The 27,586-nt window shown below is 48.7% G+C and overlaps 1 protein-coding gene across 1 annotated transcript in view; it reads right to left on the bottom strand.

Annotated features, from left to right (window-relative positions):
* COPS3 (COP9 signalosome subunit 3) overlaps window positions 1–27,586 on the bottom strand; it is a 351,396-nt gene that overhangs the window by 104,260 nt on the left and 219,550 nt on the right. Inside the window, exon 7 of the mRNA XM_069645733.1 lies at window positions 21,592–21,732. Within this exon, the coding sequence (XP_069501834.1) occupies window positions 21,592–21,732 (141 nt within the window). The remainder of the gene's footprint in view (window positions 1–21,591; window positions 21,733–27,586) is intronic.

Genomic DNA, 27,586 nt, shown 5'->3' with positions numbered 1-27,586 from the left:
TGACAGCGCTGGCCTCCGCTGGCAAAGGCTTGTGAGCAGCCTCTGCACACTTCCTTGTTGGTAGAGCGGGATGGCTGGCGATAGGATGCAGAGTGTCCCTTGGAGGATCTGCCCGATTTCCCTCTTGAAGACCAAAAGGACGATGATCTTCTCTGCTTCAATGTCCCCAGGGATTAAGCAGTCTGTCAGTCTTAATCAATTGGAACGTTTCGGTCACCGCCTTTTCGAACAAACAGGGCGGTGCTGGAGGCGCCAGCGCTTCGGCCTTGATGGGCTAGGTTGTCGCTTTGGCAGGGCTTGAGGAGCGCCTTGATCTTGTCAGGCTCGTCCTAGGAGGAAGACTCACTGGAGGTCTGGTAGGGCTACTGACCGGACCAGGAACCAGGGCAGCTGGTAGCCGCTGCTGCATCTCTGACACCAAGGTGTGAAGGGCCGTCAAAACGTCCAATGACATGTCCCTGGGAGCTGGATGATGCGTGGGTACTGGCTCTGGCTCCCTTCTTAATCCCCTCCCGGATATGGGGCCTCCCCCCATATGATCCGAATAGTAATCTTCGGGCAGCAGGTTCTCGTCGTCGGAGCTGGTGTAAATCCCAGAGGATCTCTTCAGTGACCCCTGCAGGCTCGTCTGGGACACCTTCCCAACCCTGGGGAGAAACTCCGTAGGCGGCGTTGGCTGCCTCACTCTCCCTGAATTTTTAGGGAAGTAGGCAATGACAGGGGCCTGTTCATGCACAGGAGCATCTTCAGGAGTCGTGGGCGCAGCCGGAAGCAGTTTGTCTGCACCGTGGACACCATGGGTCTTAATGCTCCCCCCTCACCCCCTGATGGTCCCAATGGTCATTGGCTACGCTGTCGACAGGCAGCCGCCCCCTCATTGTCGACGGGGTCACAGACAACGAAGCAAATACCATGGATGACGAAGTGGTCGTCGACGAAGGTGAGGCCTTGGTAGACTGAGCAGTCGTCGACGGGCCCCCATGCCTCTTCTTCACACCCTTGTCCTTGGAAGAGGAACAGTGCTTGAAAAGGGTCAGGGACTTCCTCGTGGAAAGCTTCCCCCCTACCCCTGCCGGCAAGCTCACGTTGAATGGCGATGGAGACTGGGGAACGGGTCCTTCCCAAACTGGGTCCTTTGGCCGCGGCAACGCTTGCAGAATCCTCAGCATGGCATTTCGCCTTCTTTTGAATCCTCTGATCAGAGGCACCCTCAAAGGACCTCCACCTCTTTTCAGAGGGAGCACGCTTGAGGGACCGGATGGTCCTGGGTGAGGCATGGATGTGCCTGGAGGCCGAGTCAAAGGCCTCACCCCCCCAAACCCCTTGAGCCACTCTGCTAATCTGTGGTAACGGCACTTCCTGGTCTTCAATGGAAAACCGTGACAAATCTCGCATCCTTCCTCAGCATGGTCCGGATGCAGTCAATATAGGCACTTGAGGTGCGTTTCCGCAACGCAGATGTTCCACAGACCACACTTGGTGCAGAGCTTGAATAGACTCCTTCTCCTCAGACACCGTAGAGGTGCGAAATAGGCCCAAGCCTGGGCCCTTGAAAACCTCAGAGAAAATCTGTGATGGAAGTTGATGTTTGACGACAACGGGTCCCCGCTGTCGGGAATCGAACGACGGTTAAAGATGGAACAACGGTCAAAAAGACTTCATCGAACAAACTTAAAATATCAACAACAAAAAAAAACGTGCATTCAAAATCCGAAGATGGCCACCGGGGGTGGCGCTTAGGGAGACGACTGTCATTGGATGGGGGCAGTATGAGCAGAAGAACAGCAATTGGCTACAGAGTAAAATACAGTTTTCAGGCTAAAGCAAAACGAACAAGTTACTTACCAATGGTAACATTCTTTCAATTGATTGTTCCTCCCACATATTCCTCTCATGTTATGATAAATATCTTTACAGATTCAGATTTTTCTTTCGACAGGGGGCACTGTGTGCCGTCACGTCGATGTCCCTCGAGGGCCTCTGTTCGACTGTCGACATAATTGGTATAAATAGCATACGCAGCGCCCGTTGGCTTAAATTCTGTTTTCCCCCTCCTGTAGAGGAATTACCTGGCGTACCATAGACCGTAGGCTCCATAAAAGCGCAAAGTGTAAAGACACATAAATTCTACAGTGGGGTAGGCTGGGAGGGATGATGAGGAATACATGGGAGGAACATGCAATCTAAAGAATGTTACCACGGGTAAGCAACCCGTTCTTCAAATGGATTGTGTCCTCCCACGTATTCCTCATCTTATGATGAACTCCCAAAGCAGTAATAATTTGGTGGTGGGAGTATGAATTTTATTTCATCCTTTACTGTTATCATGGACTCAATGAAGCACCGCTTTCCCAAATTGTCCTTCTTGATTGAAAGATGAATCCAAGCAGTAATGTTTTACAAAAGTGTGAACAGACGACCAAGTGGACACTGGAACACCTCTCTGAAGAGCAGCAGAGGTTGCCATGTCCCTTGTGGAATTTGCCATTAAGACTTCTGGCGGGTCTTTGCCCGCTAATGTGTAACATTTTAACCTGGCCTCCGCCTCCTGCTGCTCCTCCTCCTCCCAACTCCTCCTTATGGGTGATCTGAACATCTATCTGGACTGGACTCCTCAGGTCCTTTCCGCAACCTTTTGCGACTCTCCCTCTCTATCCTACCATATGGCTCCATGCACACTGCGGGCCACACCTTGGATGCTCTCATCTCTACTGACATCCCTCTCTATCCCTCTCACTAGCCCCCTCTCTTGGAGTGACCACTCTTCTCTCAACACACCTGAAGCTCTCCTCCCCTCTTGCAGCAACATACCCAGCACAGCCACTCGGCTTCAAAGTCACTGAACCCATGAAAAAAGTGACAGTGGCTGCCTTTGCCTCCACCCATTCCTTCGGCTGACTCCCACCCTGACACAGCCCTCGCTAACCTCAATCTCTCCATCTCCAACACTCTTGACCCTCTTGCCCCTGTCATAAGGGTCTAACTGAAGCCTTCCAAAAAGTGCAACTCTTGGTACGACTCCGACCTGGCTGCCCTTAAATGCAAGTGTAGGGCAGCTGAGAGAAAATGGGACGCGTCGGGAGAACCATCTGACAAACTGGCTTGCTGCCTCCGCCAAAAGAAATATCGACTCTGTAACCGCTCCAAGAAAATAGTCTTTATCCAAGCCCGCATCTCTGCGGCATCAAACAACACAGCCAAACTTTTCAAAGTCTGCAAGGAACTGGCCGATCCTGCAGTAGCCTCTTCTTCTGTCACTCCCACTCAGGACCTTTGCTCGGCCCTGGTTGCACACTTCACCACAAAAACCCAAGACATCCTTTCAACCCCATCTTCCTCACCACAGCATACACCTACACCGGAGCCTCCCTTGGCCCCCCTCCACCTACCCCTCTTTTCTCGCACCCATCACACCCGATGAGGTCACCAGACAAGTCAGACTCATGAAGGCTTCATCCAAACAGGTGGACCTCTGCCCCACTAAAACCATTAAAGACAATATTGACTCCCTCGCCCCAGTCTTGGCTGATCTCAGCAATTTCTCCATTTCCACTGGAGTTTTCCCAACTGCCCTTAAGCACTCCTTTGTGCACCCTCTGCTCAAAAAACCCTCTGCTGACCCCTCCACTCTACCGCCCTATCTCCATCACTCCTTTCCTGGGCAAAGTTAGCCATTTCTCAGCTGACCCTCCACACTGAGGGCCTCATCACGAGTTGGGCGCTAACCCCGGCGGTATTACCGCTGGGGCTATTAGCCCTGCCGCCAAACGCCCCGGTGCTAATAGCGCCGGATCACGGGTTTGGCGGAATGCTAAGTTCCCATTCCCCATTGGGCCCATTCGGGAATTCGCCATTCCCCATTGGGCCCAATGGGGAATTTTCGCACTATTATCGCCGGCGGTTTTCCCGCCGCATTTAAGGGTCACCGCCAAACTCATGATGAGGCTGTGAATCTATTGGCTGCTTCCATGACCATCAATCAGGTTTTAGAGCATCTAGAGGCATGGAAACTACTCTTCTGAGTACCAGTGAAGACCTGCTCTCAAATCTTGACACGAACACTCCCTCGGTCCTCATTCTCCTTGACCTCTCCTCTGCCTTTGACACGGTTAACCACAACATCCTGATCGCATGTCTACGTGACACACTGGGAATCGCAGGTCAGGCTCTGGCGTGGTTAATCTACTTTCTCTACAATCGACCATCCCAGGCTCAGCCTTTCTCTCGACTATAGCTCTCTCAACCTGTGGCGTTTCCCTGGGATCTAACCTATCCCCCTGGTTCTTCAAAGTCTATATGGCTGCCCTGGCACGTGTGATTGCCACGTTCTCCTCTAACTTCCAGTAGCACGCGGATGACACGCAACTCTCTTTCAGGCTATCCTCAGTCTCCTCTTCCTTCTCCTCCGCCTCCTCGCTCATATCTGAATGTCTGTCCGCTATTCAGTCATGGTGTGCTGCAAACAACCTGTGCCTCAACGCCAGTAAGACTGAGATCATTCGGATTAGGACCCCTGCTCCCGCTTTCCCACTTTCACTCTGGCCAGCCTCCTTTGGCCCTTCACCCGCGCCCACCTGCGAGGCAAGAAACCTTGGGGTCATTTTTGACTCCACTCTCTCATTCACCTCTCACACTTCGGACAGCTCTTAAAAAGTCCAACTATCAGCTACACCTCCTCAGGGGTACTCTACCCTTTGTCACTTTCCCCCAGCGGCTCACGGTCTCCAGCGCCCTGGTTCTCTCTAGGCTGTACTACTGCAACAGCCTCTTCCTCAACCTCCCTTCTTCTGCCTTGCGCCCTCTGCAACTCATCCAGAACAGAACCGCAAGACTTATCCTTGGCCTCAAGCCCAGGGACCGCATCTCTCAAGTCGCTGAAATGCCTTCACTGGCTCCCCATGGGATCAAGTTCAAGACCTTCTGCATTGTTCACAAGGCTTTCTGGGGACTGGGACCTACATACCTGCAACGCTGCCTACCTAAATACTGTCCCTCACGAGCCCTCCGCTCATCTACCTCCAACCTTCTGAGAGTGAGCCGGTTCTCCAAGCAGAGATTTGGAGGGAGATCCTTATCCTCAGCTGGTGCCTCCATCTGGAATAGCCTCCCTGCCGCCATCTGTCTTGCGCCTGATCTTCAGTTCCGGAAACTCAAGACCTTCCTCTTCTCTTCCTTCTCTGTGTCTCTACCCTGCTAACCCAGTTTTCTGCTCTCTTCCCTCTCTCCCTCCTCTTCCTTACAGCTTGATGACTGGCCGCCTGGTGTACCTCAGAGTCTCACAGGTCCCCGGCACCTCTGCCAGTCCTTCGCACTTGCCTCAGGGCCCCACACCCCACCCATACTCTCTGCACCTGAGAAGGAACCCAAGAGAGTGGCTCTCTCTACACTTACCTCAGTCTCCACCGACCGGGTGCACTTGGATCTCCCCGTCCCTGTGATCATCTGTGCACTTGCACGATCGGTACGCACCGTCCCGGACATCATCCGTCTATTCTCCCTTGTCCTCACCACCTTGTCTTCACCCCTTAATTGCACTGGTAAAACTGCAGAATCGCTGTAAGGCCTATTTGCTGTATCTCAAACTGTTAAATGTATTTTACGCACTTACTCTGCTTGTACAGACTTTTATCGTCTCAGAATTTCAAGGGCTCTGAGCGGCTGTCTCCCCCCCCCACCCCCATGAAAGCTTTGAAACACTTGCCTGTGTATAGGCACTTTATAAATAAACAATACAATACCATTCCCCAATAGCCAGGATCATTCATCTGGATAGGGTCCGTTTTGTAATAGCTAAACCCAATTTAGGACCTCTATAGCCAATGAATAATTGGTCATGTTGCCAAATTTTGGACATTCTTGATATATAAAAGCTGAGAACCCTTTTTGGGTCCAGGCTATGTAATCTTTCCTCCTCCTTTCCAGGATAAGGAGGTGGGTAGAAAGTCGGAAAAATTATCTTTTGCAACAAGTGGAAGTCAGAGACTACCTTTGGTAGAAAAGAAGGTTTCACCCCGAGAACAAACTTGTCTTGCAAACTTGTCTTTATAGAAAACAATGTGTGGGGGTTTATAGGAATGTGCCTGCAACTCGTTTAAACTGTGGGCTGACGTTATTGCTATCAGCAAACCGTTTTGTTAAGTCTTAATGGGCATTAGTGTATTGACTCAAAAGGAACGCATGCTAGAAATGTTTAAGATCCCATATAGGGTCTTGGAATGGAATTGGTGGAAATACATTAGTAAGGCCATTTAGGAATTGAACAATCGGAGGGATTATTTAAAAATGAATCCTCCTCTGAAGAGCGCTTGAAAACAGACAGCTCTGCCAAGTAACCTTCAATTGTTCCAATCTGGAGCCCTAGGTTCGCCAAATGTAACAGAAAAGAAAGCACCATACGTGTATCACAAAGAAAAGGGTCCACATTCTTATCCATGCACCAGCTGCTGAACATGTTCAAACGGCAGCGGTACAAAGATTTTGTTGCTGGTCTTCTGGCCGAAAGCAAGATCTCCATTACGTCATCTGGGGCTCCCAATCCTTATATCTCTGCCTCTCAGAAATCATACGTGAAGGTTGAGAGTCTTGACCTCTGGATGGAGAACCCAACCCTTCTCTTGTAAGAGAAGGTGCTCTCTTTGTGGAAGACGCATTGGAGGGCAGATGGACATGTCCAGAAGGTCCAGGTACCACATCCTCCTGGCCCAATCCGGAGAAATTAGGATCAAGGATTTCCCGAACTTTCTCAATCTCCTGATTACATGAGGAATGACGGGGACTGGAGGGAATGCGTACAGTTTGCACTTCCTGTTGACACTGGTCGCAAACAGATTCACTTGAGGGGTTCCCCAAAGGGCAAAGATCACTTGAAAGATTTCCTGAGCTAGTTCCCGCTCGTGGGAGACTGTGCTCTCTCTGCTCAGAGCGTCGGCCACAGTGTTCTCCTCTCCCCTCTCTGGCTAGGTGAACTGCTGATTGAGAGATTCCTTCTTGAATTGCCCAGAGCTGCATTGCCTCCCTGTACAGTGGTAGTGACCCTACACCTCCTCTTGTTGAGGTAGTACATGGCCACTGTGTTGTCCTTCATTATCAGGACATTCTTTCCCCATTCAGAGGGCAGAAAGGCCTTCAGCGCTAGTCTGATTGCCCTCAGCTCCAAAAGATTGATGTGTAGTTTGGACTCCGATGGAGACCAGCGACTGCTGATTGTCAGATCGTTGGCTCTCTACCCCGTGATCGAGGCATCAGTCACTACTGTTATCTCCGGCCATGGCTGCCAAAAGGATTCTCCCTTCAGAATGTTGTCCTCACATGCCCATCACAGAAGATCATGCGCGACTCGGCTTGGAAACTAAAGCGGGTCTGACATCCTGCCTGAGAATTGGGACCACTGAGTCCTGAGAGCCCACTGGAAGGATCTCATTCTCAGACGAGCCTATGGCACTAGAAAAATGCAGGATGCCATGAGGCCGAGCAACCTCAAAAAGTTGAAGGCCAGAAGACGCTGGGCACTCTGGAATTTGGTGACCATCTGCAGAATGTGTTGAGCCCTCACCTCGGCTGGCGAGGCTTTTCCTGAGGAAGCATCCAGGACTGCTCCAATTAACTGGAGTCTTTGAGATGGCATCATGTGGGGCTTCTTGTAATTGAGGGAGAAGCCCAGTCTGTGGAGTGAGGGGCAGGTGTCATGATGCCTACCCCCGGGGACCCAGACCAAGTTCAGCAACCCCGGAAGCAGGCATCAAGTTATCCCAAACAAGCCCAACAACCCCTGCTAGGGGCTATTTGGGTCCAGTCCTGGCGCCTATGGCGCCAGGCTCATATGGAGAGTCAGTCCTGGCGCCATAGGCGCCAGGCTCATAGATTAAAACTTACCTGATGCAGACCATGCTGCAAACTTTCCTAATGCAGCCCATGCTGCAAGAGATCTAAGCCAAAAGAGGCTCGGAAGGGACTACTTTACTCAGGGACTATTTTTTTACTTGGGCGGGGCTGGGGAGGAATCCTTGCCTGAGACTACTTTGGAGGCTATTTAAACCATGCCCGAAGAGCAGCACACGCTTTGCGTTATTCTGCATCCAGCAGCGTAACGCTCACCGTGCCTGCAAGTCTGCATCCAGCCATCTGCCACACCCGCCTCGAGTTCCTAGCTACTAGAAAAAGGGAGAAAGAAGGAGAAAAGGTTAGAACAAGAGCAATACCTTTGATCCTTACCTGAATTCCCGATCCATCGCGCCTTCGAGCTGGAAGAAAGAAGGTATTTATGCGCGTCGCCTCGCCTGCTGCAGCGCCGCGCTGAACTCACCGGCCTTCGCAGCATCTTCACATTCCACTGCATCCTCCTGCATGTTCCGGCCGCACTCCGGCACCCAAGGAGAAGACAAGAACAGCAAGGTGAGCCGAGGGAATACACAGAGGAATATTAGTTACCCCCCCATAGACTTACCTGATTTTACCACCGGGGGTACTATTCCTCTTCACGGGTCGGCACAGCTTCCACTGCATCTTCACCGAACCCCGGCCCTTAAGGGGAAACAAAAGGACAGCAAGGTGAAACAAAGGGACTAACAAGGGGAACCCTCCTCACCACAATAGACTTACCTGATTTTACCGCCGGAGGTATTATTCCCCGAGACTGCATACTTTCTCTCAGCGCCTGAATAAGGGAGAAAGCAACAGGTTACATATTGACATTATTTCATCGAACTGTGTTGGAAAATACAAATCCTTACCAGAATACTACCGGTTGCCATGAGGAACTCTTCATTAGGGTCAAGCTGCAACCTGCAAGGAATCGGACAAGAGTGAAAGTTAGGCATTTGAACTCTTACAAACTTTATACTTACGGCGTCTTGCCGGGAATCTCGAGTCAATATTGTTCTGGAACTCACCAATTCCTTCGAGCCAGTGAAGAAACTAGTTATCAAGGCGCCCCTGCGCTCAATGCAGGATGGAGAGCTCATCTTTTCAAACCATCAGGTGAGACTATAAGAGGGGACATCAAAGGTGATCTGTGGGGATAACAGCGGGGGAGGGGAGATTTACGATCAACTCCACGGGTGGTTAATTCCCTTTCTCCATTTGCAGAAGAATATTCCTACGGGCCAAGCAAACGAAGCTAGGTGGGCCAGTCCAGTCCGTCATCTCGGCCCTACGCGTCACATTGGTGGAGACCGCAGCTGTCCAGTTCCGATCGACGCCTCTGTGGGAGCCAGGGGAGCGTAACAGCAGGTTACACTGTGATGTTCCCGGGCTTGTTTGGGTGAATGTGTCCTGATCAGCCAATCGTCCATGTAGGGGTAGATGTGAATCCCCCCCTCTCCTGAGACTCGCTGCCAACACTAACATCAACTTGGTGAAAACCCTTGGGCCGAAGTCAGCCCGAATGGTAGAACTCGAAATTGATAATGAGAGCCGCGAGCCTCAGGTACCTTCTGTGCTTGTGACGAATAGGCACATGAAAGTAAGCACCCTGAAGGTCCAATGATACCATCCAATCCAGGAGTTGAGGGCCTGAAGAATTTGAGGCAATCACCTTGAACTTGTCCTTTCGGAGGAACTTGTTCACGTTTAAGTCCAAGATGGGTCTCAATCCTCTGTCCTTTTTGGGAATTAGAAAGTACAGGGTGTATCAACCCTTGTTACTCTCCGCCACAGGTACCGGTTCTATAGCACCTTTCTCTAGCAGGGTCAAAATTTCCTGCACACGGAACAGAGCTGGAATTTTGAAAGAGCTGTTCCCTGGTGGATGAACCGGGTGTCTTTTTAGAAAGGGAAGGCAGTAATGCTGGGCTACCGTTTCCAGTGCCCAAGCATTTGAAGTAATTCCCCACCATTCTTTCAGATGCTGAGTAAGTCTGCCTCCTACAGGGGTCTTGTGGGTTAAGGCCTCAGAGTGCTTTTGAAGGTGGCTGAAGCAGTGGCTGAGGATAAAACTGCCACTGCTTCAGCTGACTTAGCACCTCTCCCTCGTCCACCATGAGGGAATCTTATCTGACCTCTATGACTGGCCTGTCCTCTTCCTCTTCCAACTGAGGAGTAGAATTGAAAGGACTTACCCCCTCCAAGATGATGAACCAGGGTAGGAGTGTTGAGGCCGTCTAATGGCGGAACTAAGAGATTTAGCCGCTGCTTTCGAGGTCTGCAGCTTTTCTGAACTTTCATCAGCCTTGCTGTCATAGCCGTCAATGTGTATATTGAGTCTAGATTGCACATTTGGTGCAAATCCGGACTTCCTCAACCATGCTAATCTGCGCAGCACGGTGCTAGTTGCCATGGACCTGTTAATGCAATCAGCAGTATCCAGACATTGCCTCCTTACCATCCTTGATGGCCAGGAAGCTGTCTCTTTCTTCCCCTTCTGGGATGTGGTCAGCAGCCATAGCTATGCAGTCCCACAGGGCAGTGGTGTATTAGGCTTTCCGCTGCCCTAGGCCCAAATAAGTGCATGACCCCCCCACATACCCTAACTTTACTCGACCTCTGCCAGACTCTGCACCTTCACCAGATTCCGCTCCTTCAACAAACACGGTCAATGTTTCAACAAACAACGCCCTTTCACCCCCATTTTCGCACTATAACATTACAAGGATGTTTTTAAGGTTGGAGGTATTAGAAGGTTATTGCTTTCTCTCTATTAATTCAAGCCTGTCATCTTCTATGTTATTTTCGTTGAAAGAGTGTTTTCAGATCTCTGCTACCCAAGATTTGGAGAAGGCAGTGCGTTCTACAGTTGAATGCACCAGAGGTAATTGTACAGCCAATTGCCTACTTTCGGTTAAGTGCGAAAACAATCTTTTAGAGGTAGTGATAAGAACTTAAGTTGTCTGCCAACTGTACAGAAGTGAGTAGGTTGGAATGAGGAATTTTGGTTCCGATGCCATTATCTGGTTTCTCTCACAAATTGCCAGCTGTCCCTCTATGAGAGACACCTATCCTGGTCTGTAATATTAATGAAACATAACTACAATTCTACATCCAGTCTTGTCAAATGGTAAAGTTTACATATGAAATATGTGTAAGTGGTACAGGCATATGTTACAAAAATGTTGAATAAAAATAACTCAACCCTCTTGTCATGGTTACAGCTCTGGTGTTAGCAGGGGGTAAAATGGAACTAAGGCAAGTTACCTGCTGCAGCCGATGTACCTCCAATCCCTTGGGCTGGAATGCCATTCAAATATGGCAAAATCAAGTAAAATGTGTAAACTCTACCTGGGCATAAAAACCTCAGTAGAGTAAAGACAGTTGTAGATGGTTCTTGGAATCTTTGGCTGTGCATTCTTACGGTGGAGTAATGGATAAGGGTGGTCCTAAACATACATGTGTGGGAAGCAACAGCATTCCTCGTAGCTGCACAGTGCAGGCACCTTTCATAACAAATGAAGTGGTACATAGGGTTTACATCATTGCTGTTTGTGCAATTGTTAAAAATACCCAACACTCCAAGAATAAAACTGAGCAATGGATCAGGCTTTCCAGCACAATATTGCCTTTGTGGGTGTGGTTTAGGCTATGGGTCTTGCCAGCTTGCGTTCAAGGTCCTTTATTAATTCCGTAGAGTTGGACTGTACAATACAGAGGAGATTTGTGGGTATAGATATAGATGTCCTGCTGTAGTCTGAAGTAGTTTCACAGTAAAAGTCCTACCTTTTATTTAGAATATAATTAATGTAAAGATTACTCATAAGCATCACAGTTATGCATTGTGCGACATACTTTGCAGTTGGTTCTCCTTATACTACTGCACGTGCAGCAACATGTCATCAAAGACACATGATAAACCCAGCATCCATTTGCTTGCTTAGCACTGAGCAGCTCCGGTAAAGTTGGCTGAATGAATATCTTTACGGGTCAGCTGCGAAACAGTGTTTACCTTTGCCACACAGTTGTTGTTCTCACGCTTCTATGGCTTTGGGCTTTCACAGGTTTCTTGATGCACTTGCGCGTTCAAATTTACTCTTCATCATTTTAACTTCTCTATGATCAATTTCATGCTTGCACTTTTTGGGCAGCCACAGATCTCTGAAATGTGGGGCTGGGGAGTGAAATGAGTGCTTGCTTCTGAACATCATTTTAGTGCCACCTGTGGGAACTCTGCTTGACTTAAGCATAGGCATGCGTATAATATTGTAAAATGATGCATAATTTTTAACCTTTACTTTTGTGAAGGGAAACCCCTCATTTTTGCAACAGTTTAAAAAATGCATGTTGTGTATTAGAATATAATGACTGCTTTACACACTGTATGGTTTGGGCTGTTTTGCATATTAAAGAGCATTTTGGGGGTGGGGGGAGATAAGAATGACCAAAGAACTTTATAACTGTCATATATGTCTGTGAGAGTTGTTTGACTGAATCATTAACGCTGGGGTTGGTACGCGTTTCCTTTTTTTATAATAAACAAAAGTCACCCTAACAATAAAGCTTTTGCATTTATCAAGCATATATATAAGTTTGATCATCAAAGACTTCAACTGTTAGAGTGGAATGGCTGTTAACAGCTCAAAATTGCTCCGAGTGTTTTCGATCAGCCAGACTCGAAGAAACAAAATTGTTTTTATATTTAAAAAATGGCAACCAGTAAACTGGAAATAAAATTGCCACAAAATTCTGCCCCTCTGGCAATCTGCCGCCCTAACCCTGGGCCTAGTCAGCCTTGTTGTAAATATACCTATGCCACAGGGTTAACGTGAATTTTGACAAGGCACAAGTTACGTTTGACGATTTTAAAGCCATACATCCGTCAATAAATATTTTTCTAGCCCAGGCATCCATTCGCTTGTCATCCTAGAAGGATATGCTGATTATTTAGTAGACGTAGCAGCCTGAAACCACCAAACTCTCTGGTGTTGGGTGCTTTGTTAAATATTCTCGGTCACTGATGGATGGCCTATATTTTTTTTGCAAAGTTCTCATTTACTGCAGCGGCAGTGTTTCTCAATTAGACAAGACCTTTTTTGTAGTGCAATATGAAAGGGCAAAATTGGATCTCTCTGGGGACCCTGATCAAGTATTATCGGTTAGGTTATCCTGCTTGAAATAAGGTGCAAGCCTACTCCAACCACCTTGCTCATTTAGTCGTCTGTATGAGGAGCCAGCATGGTCAGAAGGATTTGGTTTCCCAAATTCCAATTCTGGAGAGGTATCTATACCACTGGCTGTTTGCAGGTTTTCATACAAGTCTTTTATGCTAGACTCTTCAGAAATTAACTCCTCTGGTACATTTGGGGTACCAAACTGGAAGCCAAATGGTGGTGCATTGTCATCTGAGGGCTCATTGTCTTCATAAATTGAAGTTAAAGATTTTTAAAAAAATGTTTTGGGTAAGGGCTTGACAACTTTTTCCTGCGTACACATGGGCTTCGACAACCTCTAAGAAATCGTCGACACTTCAAAGTTGGTGTCGATTTTGTCAGAATTGACTTAAACACTGGCGTCAACGGATGCTGACTTTATGTTTCTTCGAAGGAACCTTCGAAGGACTGGATTCCTGGCTTGTCGAAACCCTCAACACTTTCTCATCGTATCAGGATTTCTCTCAATGTAGTTCTGGCTTATGCCTCGGACTCGTTTATAAGGTTTAGTTTTCTAATTCCCTTTGCCGTCTTGATGCATATAGGCAAGGGCATGGACTTTCTGCTTCTCCTCCGAGGGGGTCGGGACCGCATTCTCGAAGATTTTTAAATGCATCTCATTTTGCTGGGGAGTCCAACGTGGTTGGACATTTGATTACCTCGGCCGAGGAATCACTAGAGGTCAAAGGTGACCTGCAACGCCGTTTCTTGGCCTTCTTGGAAGAAGATGGCGCCATCGACTTCGGGATCGACATCTTTTAGACCTTTTCCATCGAGGAGAATCGCTCGACTCTTCAGATTTTTTTTTTGGGAACTCTCCGAAGGAGACTTCGAAGGTAACCTACCCACCGGCAATTTACATTTATGCTCCTTCATAGCCTTTTTGGTCATCGCCTGACAGGAGTTATACGCAGAGGTACGGTGATCGGTTCTGAGACACCACAGGCATATGTGATTGCGGTTCGAAGATGTCGATCACAACCCCAATCTTGACATCTCTTGAAGCCCATTTTAGGCGTTGATGGAGCCGACGATGAAGACATTTTCGTACAGAAAATTAGTGACGAAGTTCAGTAAAGAACCAAAGCGCTTGGAAAAACAGAACTGAAGCCAACGGGCGCTGCGTGGGCTATTAATACTGATGATGTCGACAGTCGAACGGAGAGCCTCGAGGGACATCAACTCAACGATAAGGCGCACACAGCACCCCCTTGTCGAAAAAAATGTCCAAACCAGCTGAAGCTGGAAATATATTCATCATAAAATGAGGACTACCTGTGAGAACGCAATTAAAAGCTTTTTTTTTATTTTTTTCATACAGATGATTGATTCCCAGCCTGGCGACGGAATATTCATGACCATGTGAATCCATGCCAGACCCCATGCTGGAGAAAGTATATTTTTTTCACTACATACACACCTGCACTGCCTCCCTGGCAATCCACCCCTCACTTGGGGACTGTTCTCTATATCCCTACAGTCCCCCACCAGCACTTATCACCTGATGTCTGCACTTACCCTGAACTTGCCGCCAGCTGGCCCTACTTCTCTCATATTTTTATTTATTCTTTTTTTTAAAACGTTTCTTTATTGGCATGGTGAGAGAACAGACAATCAACACAATGTACAGCATAACAAGGGTATCAGATACATATATGGTAATGCAATACATGGGAAATGCCAGCAAAGGACAGATACGACCATCATTCGGATTTATGCGGCGCAGCAATGGGTTAATTTACTTCACGGGGGGGAGGACAATAGTTCTAAGTCATCTTTGTTATTCAAATAGGTGCAAAATTCCTTCCATACATTCTTGGGTCGAGAGGTCAGTGGGAGGGTATCGATATAGTCGTCCTCGCACGCTTGAGTCCAGGTGAGGGCCCCCAACCATATCTCAAATGAAGGGGGGGGGGGAAATCGGCGCTTCCAACATTGTAATATGCATTTTTTGGCTATTATGGTGGCAACATTCAGAAACCTAGACATCTTCTTCAATTCAGGGCTATCCCACAGGCCGAACAGTATAGCTAGGGGTTCTGGAGGGATATGGGACGCTGTAATATCTGAGAGAGCTTCAATTATGGCTTTCCAGTATGGGCCCAGCGCATCACAGGACCAGACCATATGAGTGTGATCTGCAGCATGAGACCCGCACTTAGGGCAGGTGCGGGTCTGGGTGTGTGCAAACCTATCCAGTCTTTGAGGCGTTTAGTATAGTCTGTTCAGGAGCTTGTATTATATGCACCTATGTCTGGCATTCAGAGAGGTGGTACGGGTGTGTATGCACATTTTTCCCCACAGTGCGTCTGTGATGGGGAGGCCCAGCTCCTCACTCCACGTATCCTGTGCTTGAGTGGCACGTCCGTGGGGTCAGCCATCAGCAATTTGTACAGCGAGGACACTATCCCTCTAGCTCCAGCCGTGTTGGATTTGTAGTGCATCTAAGGTGCGTCTGGGGGCTCATCTGGGTATGAGGGCCACCAGGCGCGGAACACCGCCCTCAACCTATAGTATTGTAGCAGTTCCAATGCAGTACCCAGGTGTCCGCGGCGCCACGTCTGCGGAGTGATAAACTTCCCGTCGGGGTAAAAGTTGGTCAGGGCCTGGTAGCCCAGGTCGTGCCAGTGTTTCATTAAGAGTTTATCATGTGTAGGGCTGAGGCCTGGGAACTGCCAGATGGGCAGCCATTTGTAGTATGGGTGGTGGTCGGGTTGTGTCTGCAGGATATATTTCCAGGCCCTGATAGTGGCCTCTACAGGGTCTGCCGGGGCGTCGGCGTGATGTGTGATGGAAAATGAGGGAAAGGGTGTTCACACTCTCGCTTGCTAGTTTCTCGAGCTTCACATGCGCGGGGGGGTGGGGGGTCGGAGAACGTGTACCAGTATGTGGCGTGTTGGGCCTGCGCAGCTGTCCAGTATTTAGCGAAGTCGGGGGCGGTGAAACCCCCGTTTCCATAGGGAAGAGTCATGTGCTGCCATTTCTTACGAACCGCGCCCGAGTGCCATAGAAATTGGGCACATGCAGCGTGCAGGTTCCTGAAATATCGCTTTCCAGGCCAGATCGGCACATTAGTGAAGACGTAGAGAAATTTAGGGACCATAATCATTTTGATTAGAGATAGTCTACCCGACCGAGAGAGTGGAAGACTGCGCCATTTCAACATTTCAGCCTCATCAAGCTGCGCCACAGCCGCATAGTTGTCAGTCAACAGTGAACCTTTAGTGAGGGACACCTGCACTCCAAGGTATCTGATGCCCCTTGGTGACCATCAGAGGGGGAATTCGCAGGATGGTTGTGTAGTGGACGGGAAGATTTCAGATTTGGAGTAGTTTATGGTGAAGCCCGACAAAGTGCCAATTTTGGTTATGTCACTCAATATCGGGTCCAGGTGGGCAGCCGGGTCTCTAATATATAGAAGCACGTCGTCAGCATATAGAGATATGATCTCGGGTGTATGACGAAGACGTATACCTTTACGCGTGTGTTTGTCCCCAACGTTGTCAGCCATGGGCTCTATAGCGAGCGCAAAAGGTATCGGAGAGAACGGGCAGCCCTGGCAAGTACCCCTGCGGAGAGCGAAGGGGGCCGAAGCCCTGGAGTTGACTAGGACTCTGGCTGCGGGGCTTGTGTAGAGAAGTTTGATGTATGATCTCATGCGTGGACGAATTCCCATTTTGTGGAGCACCGCCCACATATATTGCCATGACACCATATCAAACGCCTTCTGGGCATCGTGGGTGACCGCCACGGCCTGTGCGTCGGGGTCAATTCTAGCCAAAACATTGAACAGACGACGGATATTGAGGGCGGTGGATCTGCCGGGCACAAAGCCACTCTGGTCAGGGTGGACTAAGTGGGGCATAATGGGGAGAAACCTATTGGCAATAATCTTGGCAAATATTTTCGTGTCAGTGTTAATCAGGGAAAGGGGTCTATAGGACCCACATTCGTCCAACGGTTTACCCGGCTTGGGTAGTACAGTTATAAGAGCCTCACGCATGGATTGGGGTAGGATGTTTAACTCTAAGGATTCGTTCCACACCTCCAGGAGTCTGGGTGCCAGAATGGCTACATGTTCCCGATAAAACTCCTGAGGTTAGGCCGTCCGGGCCTGGTGCTTTGCCCCTAGGGCAGTTGGAGATGACCGTGGTTATCTCATCGAGGGTGATAGGGGCTTCAAGTAGGTTGCTGGTCGCGCGGGAGAGGAGGGTCATGGGGATTTGATGTAGCAGGGTTTGTGTCTTGCAGGCTGTGTTCTTGCTGGGGGCCATACAGGGTCGTGTAGAACAAGGTGAATGTCCCAAGGATATCATGGTCGGACCAGCACAGGGTACCTCCTGTGTCTTTGACGCAATCAATGCGGTTCCTGCGCCCCCTCAGTGCGGACCAGTCTGGACAGTGTCCTACCCGGCCTATCCCCATCACCATACTTCCTGGCCGCTACGGGACGGGCAAAGTACCGAACTTCTCTTAGAGCATGAGACTCAAATATTTCGAATTCCGCTCTGATCTGTGCCAGTATGGTCGGGGAAGGGGCGGTGGCATATGCCCTCTCAAGCTCTTTTAGTTTCGATTCCGACTGCTGCAAGCTATTTTTTATGGCTTTGAGGACCCCAGCCTCCCAAGAAATGCACATCCCTCTGATGAAGACCTTGAATGCCTCCCAGCGTACTCCATCGGGGGTGTCATGCCTGTTATTGCACTCAAAGAAGGTGTTGATGTCAGCTAGGATATCAGCTTTGAAGACTACGTCTAGGAGGGCCTCCGACTTATATCTCCAAGAGGAGCAAGGGGGCTGGTCGTGTCCCAGTGTTATCTGAAGTGTTACCGGTGAATGGTCCGATAATGTGCGTGGTAATATCTTGGTCTCTGTGACCTTGCCCATCATGCAACTCGATAGGAGGAAAAGGTTGATCCTGGAGAGGCTATCGTGTACCGATGAGTAAAATGTGTACTCTCTAACCTGTGGATTGAGAGCCCTCCAAACATCCCTGAGATCAAGTGCGTCTATGTGGGCGTGTAACCTATGGGCTGCGCGTGATGGGGCTCTACGGGCCGTGCCGTACCGGTCCTATCCAGGTCTTTATCTAGGATCAGATTCATGTCCCCGCCCCATATGATGGGAATACCAATATATTTCAGAAGCGTGGTGGTGATGGCATCAAAGAACTCAGGGGCGTCAAAGTTAGGGGCATATGTGTTCACTAGGAGGCATTCCATATTAGCGAGTGAGCAATAGAGGATCACGTATCTACCCTCAGGGTCAATATGGCTGGAACGCAGGGAAAACTGGACTGACTTATGGATTAGAGTTAGGACCCCCCTGGATTGGGTGTAGTACTTTGTATAGTATCTATTGTTGCCCCACGTGGGGGCGAGACATGCTGCTAGGCGCCCAAGGGCATGGGTTTCTTGGAGAAAGAGGATTTTGGTGCCATGTCGCTGGGCATAGGCAGTTATCCTGCGGGCCTTAGTGAAATTGCTCAGACCACGGATATTCCATGTTACAATGTTCAGAGCCATAGTGTCACATTATGGAACATCCCAGTGGTAGTATTTGTTAGCATTCCACCTTTTGCATTTGCCGTGTGCACAATAGTATTGAGTCAAAGTCATGTATCTCTCAGCCATATTTTTAACTGTTAACTCAACCCCAACTTCGCCACCCCCCACCCTCACTGCCCAACCCCAACATGCAGTGCAGACCTCCCTCCCGAGAACACACATGACGCCCTTTGAGCCTGCTCCAACGGCAAACCAAAGGTCAGAGGACCAGATCCAACGTGGATAGGGCCACATCCCAGCCCAACAGGGGCCAGTCATTAAAAGGAACAAAATAAAATTGAAAGCAAACATTGCAACTGCAACGGGGGGGCGCTGGTGCCGTGCGGCCGGCATCTGGAGCTTGGTGTGGGGCAGCAAATGCTGTCCCGAATGTGTTGCTGCGGTAAACGGGTATCACAGACAGCCTCTGAGACCAGAGAGTGCCCTCTGGTAGGTTGACATTGCAGGAGAGAGTAGGACACAGGGATAGCTCCGAGAACCAAGTGGGGGAAAAGGCAAAGTAAGCAGTTTAGGAGCTAGCCTGTGGCTCGCATACATGTGATAAGAGGCTGCAGTTGCCTAGTGGACACAGTGAGGTTGCCATCAACACATCATAAGGCATGGATCTGTGGACACTTTATGACATCGTGGGCTGTGCAGTCTATGGCGCGTGGTCGCCTCGTGGCCCAGGAAGAGGTATATGTAACTCAATGAACTTCACCGCTTCGTCAGGGACAGTGAAGAAGAAGATCTTGCCATCATGAGTGATCTTTAGCCGTGCCGGGAACAGGATGGCATAGGGGACATTGCGCTCCCTGAGCAGCTTCTTGACGCCTAGGAATTGGCGCCTCTCCTGCTGCACCGCCAGCGAGAAGTCCGGGAAGATTCTAATGGTATGGGCCTCAAATCGCAGGTCTCCCTTTTCCCGCGACAGGCGGAGGATGAGATCTCTGTCGCGGTAGTTGAGTATCTTGGCGGTAATGGGTCTGGGGATGTCACGGGGTCTGGGGCGCGGTGATAGGGCCCGATGAGCCTGCTCGACTGTGAAATATGGTGAGAGGGCAGGGTCATCCAGCAGGTCTTTGAGGAGTTTCTCCACTGCGTCTTTCATCCGCCCTTGAGGGCATTCTCGGGGACCCCAATGATGCGCAGGTTGTTCATACGAGAGCGCGATTCCAAATCGTCACATTTCGCCTTGACACTTTTCATGTCACGCGTTAGGGAGGCCACAGTGTCTTGGAGCGCATTAATACCATCTTCGTTTACCGAGATTCTATTTTCAGCCTCGGTGATCCTCGATCCCGCCTGGTCTACTAGAGTCTTTAGCGAGGCGACATTAGCATTGATGTCGTCTAGTTTTTCATGGAAGGAGTCGAAGTTTTTAGCCATAGATTCCATTAGTAGGGTGAGGTCAGGTGCTCCGACCACTTGGTGCATGGTCAAGTCTGGCTCGTCCTGGGGCGATGATGTGCTGGGCTGGCTCATCTTGAGGGACCGCTTTAACGTACTTGTCCATTGCACCTCCTTGGGCCCCCGCCTTGTGTCTGCTAGGCATTGTCACTGTAGTGGACCTGGTTGCAGAGAGGGTCCACCTATAAGTAGGATGAAGAACTGGGGGAAGGCAGGGGCCGACAGGCGCAACCGTAGTGCTTTTTGTGCCGACAGGCGCCATGAGGCGGTTGGGGGGCCACCGCAGATAGCAGAGATTTACCGGCGGAGCAGCAAAGCTATGATGGCGGGCGTTCGGGGCCTCCACGTGTGTTCAGGTTGCACGGGGGGCCAGCGGGATCTGTCTCAAGAGGGCGCAAGCGGAGGCGGCGACAATGCCAGCGGGAAAGTAGGTAGACAGTATGGTAAGGGACGCTTCATTATGGCAGTTCTAGTGCCCAGCAGCGGCCCGCAAAGTCGCACGGAGCGGGCAGAGGCCTCGCCGCCCACACGCTCCAGCCCCCACTCACCTAGTCCGCCGCGGCAGCAGGGCGAATAAATCCTCCGTGTTGTCGGTGCCGGGGGAGGCCGCGATGATCGCTGACGCAACAGGTAGCATTCACAGTGTGGCGGCGTCCGCAGCGGGACTCCCAGGCAGCTGCAACAACTCCTCAGAGCGGCGGGAAACAGGAGCGCGGGGGGGGGGGGGGGGGGGGAGGGTATCCAAGAGTCAGGCAGGTCGCCGGGGCCGGGTGGAATGCTAGGCCCAAATCCAACAGAGGTGCCAGCTGGGTCCCGGGTGGACCGATCGAGTCCAAAATCGCACAAAATGTCAAGTGCAGTGGCAAAAACAGCACGGCCAGCCAATAGTCCTTCACAGTGTCGGGGACCGCAGGTGTGAGCAGATGAACGCCGAGGCCGCACGGAGCTCAAAAGCTTTCTTTACCCCATGTACTGCACTGTCCCCACCCCACGCTGCACTTTTCCTCTTCCCCCTTAACTGCATGAACTGAATGACACCTGGCCTAGTAGGATCGTTGTCTCTGTCTTCTCTCTGTTTGCCCCTCACTTGCCGCGCCACGCCTTGAAACACTGGTGTATAGGTGAGTTATAAATGCCTTATCATATTATATGCCAGTGCAGGTGTTTTCTTTGGTTTACTGTGTGGAATCATTCTACTTCCCTACCAGCGAGCCTCCCTCCCTGGAGTTAAACCTGACTGCTCTGCCTTAGCTACCCTAGTTTACTTTTTAGGTTCATACGTTGGATTTGAAATACACAGTTTTTCTTGATTGTCAAATACACTCATATTACTAAACTGTAACCTATCACTAAAAAATCTTGTAGGTCTTTGCAAATCCTGCTGCTCTGATAAGGCCTCCAGTTTTAAATTCAATGCTCTCAGCACAATAACCTAATTCAGTAAAAATCCTTTTTGAATTACAGCCGAGGCACCATTTTCTATCAGTACATCAACACTTAATACTCTGATGGCATCTCATGCCAACTCGGAGCGTACACACGCACAATCAGTTTGGCTTACCTTAATGAATCGACCTACTATCTGGGAGGTGTACTTTGGCAGCTGTTGGACTTTGCCGTGTAATATCAAAGAAACCAAAATATACTTTTTGTAGGATTCAAGCATAATGTGACTGACTGCCATTGCTGGGGTTGTGATAGCCTGAAGGAAAAAAAGAGAAGGGACAAAGTCTCAATACATTCTGCAATGCTACGCAGGGGCCAAATGGAAGCGGACGCACTTCACATAAAATATAAAAGCAGCATTAAGAGAAATATATTGGCAGCATCACCGGTGGCAGTTAAAACTAAATCAAAGTTTACAAAAAACAATGTATTCAATGTAATAACGTGCATAAATCTACAACCACTTCATTCACATTTGAAAATGAAACTACTCGGTAGCCTCTAACTGCTGGGATGATGTAGTTAGGAAAACATGGGGAGAATAGTAACTGTCCTATACATTAGAAGTAAGACATTGCGCAAAGACTACATATACATCGGCTGTGGACCAAGACATCATCCAGCAGAAAGGAATACAGATATTCTCAGAGTAAACGTCAACTTCCAGCTTCAAAGGTCCTCTACAGATCATACCCCAGTGCACATGCACAATACTGTAGCCCGATAAAGAAATGTACATCCCATTTTCCGCTCTTGGTTTTAAAGAATACAGAAAAGCTAGCAACACTTTCTATTATATCCAATTTAAACAAACTAAAATGTGCCATTTGAGCAAAGAGGAGACATAGCATTTCAACTATTGGAGAATGACAAAATACGGCAAGATATAAAATACACAGGAAAGACCAGAGGCCGAATTCTGGGAAAGGAAACATTTACAGGAGCAAATGTAAAGCACATTCTGTCTCTAGTAGTAAACCAACAGTTACAAAACGTGCCTGCCCTCTAGCATATTAAAGCAGTGTTGGTGTTCAAAACTCCCTCCTTGGGAAACCGTTTTGATACAGCCATAGGGTTAGGTTGAAGACACTATTAAAGCTTAGTTTAATTCAGTTACTGGGAATGTATTAGCACTCCATTGAAATATGCTGGCTTAATCAGCTGTGTTAGTAATGGTTTGACAAACCTTTTGATTTGTTTAAAGGGGGCCTCTACCGTTGGCACATTCCTTAAATGAGAAACTGAAATGAATGTCATGCGCTCTGCAGAGAAAGAATTTGTGAAGTTCAGAAAGTACCTCAAGGATGAGAACATGTTTCGTGGTCAATGTTGGGAAAGATGTTCTTTTTGCTGCTTTCCTTCCATAGAAGTCTATGGGACATTCTTTTGTTTTGCTTGTTTTGAACCCTGTCCTGTCTTTTTGGAGGCAAGTACAACATTCTGCTTTACTTCCCTACAGCTCATTTTTATGGGGAAACAGTTTAGTCCCTAAGACTATGAGAGACTGTCTCGCTTTGTAAATTTCTTGTATTGTTACTATTGCACACATCACCTTACAGTGAAGTGCAATTAAGATACGTTGTATCCTAATATCTTTTTTTTTTTTTTTTATAGAAAGGCACTTTGTAAAAGTAACCAGAAAGCCAAAGGCATGCTGATGGCAGCAGTGATAGTTGCATCTTTTTTGGAATATCTTTTGCATTTACAGCTAATGGCTACTAAAGGTGGCTAGCACCCCGAGAGTGCCATGCCACAATGTTTTTGCTTGTTCTTTGGCATTCTCCCTGCCATCTCAGGTCAGGAAATCTATATGGAATGCCCTTTCCTGGGGAAAGCTGCGGCTTTCACGGGCTAGGTGGCGGTCTGTGTGGCCAGAGGAGTGGGCTGGGACAGTCTAGTCCCAATTCACATCCCTGGTGCCTGAATGTGTGTTGCTGGACAGATGTTGAAGCCAGTGACTATCCAACATTGAATAGCCACTGCCTGTGAATGGTGCAGATCCCAGTCATTGGTGGGCTTGGGCATACTCCCAGTCCAAATCTTGGAGAAAAACAGGGCTCCTGCAAATATTCAAGAGATCATTGTTGGAGCCAAGACCTCTAAAAAGAAGTGCAGCCAGTTGACTACCAGAGGACGACCACTGAAGCTCACCAGCATCGACTGCAGTGCTGCGCCCTGCTCAAGGATCCGTGCCCGCCGAGCCTTCTTCGGAAGTGTTCCTGGAGCAACTGGTTCATTGACCAGCTCTCTCCTGAGCCACCTTGCTGCAGCTGCTGTTTTGGGTGCATCCTTGGAACATGGAGGATCTACAACTTGTGTAACAAGACACCTACTCCTGTATTTCCAGCCATCTTACACCAAGGGAAGCTGTGCTGGGCCTGCTCCTGTGTTCACTGCTAAATGATTTCCTGTCACTGCCCTACGTGGTGGCTTCCATTGAATCTTGTCGTCATTGTGTGTCTGAGGTGTCCTGTGACTGCCTGACTCTCAGAAGTCTTCAACTTTCTCCTTTTGGCATTCTACTGTGTTAGGTAGAATTTCCTTTTTGGGTGCAATTCTCCCCACTTCTGATTACCCCAGCACTTTTTGCTGGACTCTTGGATTTTTCTTGCCAGTTTTCCTGGATGAGTTGAAATCTTTTTCCATGCTCACTCAGTCTTTTACTCTACCTTTGGGAACCTTTTTCAACCCTTTTGGTTGTATCTTTTTGGAGTCATAGCTTTCCTCCAACTTTTACGGCATCTGTAATTTACTATTTCAGTACACAGCACTTTCTGTGCAATGTTGCTAGGAGCTCCTTGAGCTGCCCTTTTCATATTTTCCTTGTCATAACAAATGTTACCAAGGACAGGGGGATACTTTATACCCTACCTTCTGTGGAGTGCTGAGGAGACACAATGTATCACTTTTCCTGTAGCTTTCTAGTTACAGTGACAAGTCGCAGTGGCTGGTGGCAGTACAGTTTTCTTTCGATTTTGGGTGTATTCCTACATGGGGCACCCTTTGTCCAAAATGGTGCCTGACTTTTTTCACAAACTCACAACTTTTCCTTTCTTGAGCCTTCTTCTGCCGACCTGGGTGGGGGGAGGTCCCGCTCATTCCTTAGACTTCGCCGGGCTCCCATTGGGAGGACAGGAAACTGGGAGGTCACCGGAACTCCTCAGGTCTTTGTCCTCCAGTGTGTGTGCTGGGATCCAGTTCTGGCTGGGTGCCTGGCAGTCCTCTTGGCACAGCCAGCACCCAAATTTTGAATGTAGCATGCATGCGGATTGGCTGGGTTCCCGCATAAAAGGCGAGGGCCTTGATGCTGAATCCAGAGTCGACCAGAAGGACACCTGCAGCGACCTCCAGCGACTGCCAAAGCAGACTGAGCGGCTGCTGCTGCTCCAACCCTTTATTCCGTACGACGGGGAAGATCCAGACCAGGAAGACTTCCTCACTTGGACTGTTGGGCCTAACTAGTCCCGAGACCAGCTACAGTTTGAGCCATCCCAGGACAAGCTGCGACCTTCCAGGCCTGCAATATCTGAAAACCTTGGGACCTCTGGCACTGCTACGGTGCGTTGTCTCGTCAAGCGCGGTTCTGGCTGCAAACTTGTGCGCATCTGTCTGAGCCTACAGAGACTCCATTCCGATTATGGAAGTCCCCTCAGCTTAGTTGTGGACCGAGAGAAGGAAGAAAGTCTGCCGGTTGACAACAGTCGCTACTACAAAGTCTGTGTCGAGCCTCAACAACCAAGTGCTGCAAATATCATCTGCTGGGCATCCCTGTGACCAAGTCTGACCGCCTGCTTTCACCAAAAGTTCCTCCTCCAGCAGCCAAGGACCAAGACCCGAACCAGAGCCGCTGTCATCTTACCTTGGGGACCCGCAGTGACATCGTTGTTCTTCTGCATATAAGGTACTGTCTCACTCCTGTGCAGTTGTGTTGCTGTTCGCTCCTCCTGAGCTTCGAGTCCCGTTGGGGTGGACGACCCAAACGTGTTCTCCCAGGCTTTAGGACATCCGTCCTTTAGGCTCAAATCCTTCAGGTGGCCTTCCTAGTCCCCTTGAACTGTTTGAATCCAATTTCGTTACTTACTTGCTACGAAAATAATCATCTGTGAATTTGACAACTTTGACAGTGGCTGTCTTCCTTTTGTTCTGCCGCCCATGGGCCACCAGTGCCTCCATCTGACATTTGAGACTCTAAATCCCCACATAGGGTTGGACTTTTAAAGTTTAGGCCTACACAAAGTTATCCAACTTGCCAGTATTGCTATTTATTAAATGTTGGTTGAAGAATGATTTACTAACCTAATGCTACTCTTGATACTTATCGGTTTCTCATCTAAAGGACTAGTGTTGAACTGAGCATTACTAGGCAAATGTCCTACTGTATATATGCGTGAAACTTTCCTTACCTGAATTGCATTTTGAGTTTAACATTGCTCTAATGTATGTAATAACTACTCCTATTTTTATAGAACTACAGTGTTTAAGTGTTTCCTGGACTGTAAGTGTGCTCAAAAGGTCTTTGTACTCAACTACAGCCCTCCTTCCTCCTAGACTAAGCCTGGCTGTGCGACCATAGCTACCAAACCTTTTGGGTAGTTCAGGCCAAACCTAAGAGTTGGAGCCCTGTACATCTAAGAGTGAGTCTTCTACAGTCCTACCACAGGTGAACTTTAGTAAAACTCTCTAACATACTGGAAGCTATGTAGAACCAATTCCCAAGTACTGTGACCGACCAAAATTAAATACTCAAGGAATCTCTTCTGTCAAGATGCCCCTCCGAAAGGAGGGGCCAAGACAGAAGAATAAGCCTGCAACGAAGTCTAGAACTTCCACAAGTGGTATCCGGAGAACTCAGAGCCAGGATGTAAGTCTACATGCCTGTTGCTCCCCGCCATCTCCCATAGGGTAACAAGGATGAAAGTCCTGACCATAACTCACTAGCTTTCCGGTTATAGCCGCTCAATCCTGAAATGGACTCCCTTTAGACCTGAGAACTGACCAACCATACTCTAGATTCAGACGGAAACTCCTTACCTGGCTACGGACCAATGATGCATAACCTGACCACCTCATTTCCTATCTGACTCCACGTCTGACCTACCTTTTCTTGAATCCCCCCCCTTAGGAGTGCTATGTCTGACCATTGCTAATTGTATACCTTTTTTGCACCCCTAGCCTGTACCTTGGCACCTATACTGGGACCACCTGGTCACTGCTTTCTTACAACTGCATCTATGTTTTCACTGATTACAACTGCTTATTACTCATTGTATGTACCTACCTCTGTTAACTTAGCCTCCTAAGTATGCTGCAATGTTCTGTAACTAAGTTTTTTAAGTATCCTTGTAATGCTTGCGCCCAGCTACCTGAGGGTTGTGGCCTGCGCTATCTTAAATAAACAAACTATAATCTGACCTTTGGTGGTGGAACCTGGGTCAAGGATCCCTCCCTAGGCCTATCCTAGTGTGTTGGATTGAGTTGAGTACTGATCGCAACTTTATATGATTCTCATTAATCAGAACCACTGGCAATCCAAATCTCTATATAAAAGCTACCTGAAGAGTGTATATTGGAACTGGTGACTTTTGGGTACAAGTCTCCAAACGATTTTAGGATTAGACTTTGTTGCCCACGGAAATAGGGACCAGGGAGGGAAATGGAAACGGTCTGTGTCCATGGTAGCGAAAACGGCTTTACAAAAGGGCTAAGGGCTGTTTGACATTGAAAGCAGAAGTAGTCCGGGTAGACTGTCGTAATGCCTTTCATCCTCAGGACCGACTTTTCCCAGTTTGGGGAGTTGTTCAAAATGTTGTGGGACATACAAAAAACATGGGGGACTAAACTAAAACTCCCTTCAACTGTCCCCCCACCAATTAATCACATACCAGTAGGGACTAAAGTATATTCAAACTGGGGGGATCCAACGTGTAGAAAGTAGTGAGTTCATAATCGTCGGGAAAGTGTTCTCCAGCATATCTCGCCCTCGCCCCATTTGAGACACTGAAGGAGATGAGTAGATAGGAGGTCTGAACAAATATTTTAAAATTCCCAGGGAAAGAATTCCAGAAGTCTGTTGTCCCCGAGTGCAGTCAGGCGATTTAGCTCGCTAGACT

The sequence above is a fragment of the Ambystoma mexicanum genome, chromosome 2p, assembly GCF_040938575.1.
Source record: "Ambystoma mexicanum isolate Mex_15411 chromosome 2p, UKY_AmexF1_1, whole genome shotgun sequence".
Taxonomy (NCBI): domain Eukaryota; kingdom Metazoa; phylum Chordata; class Amphibia; order Caudata; family Ambystomatidae; genus Ambystoma; species Ambystoma mexicanum.
This window is presented reverse-complemented; position numbering and strand designations above follow the sequence as displayed.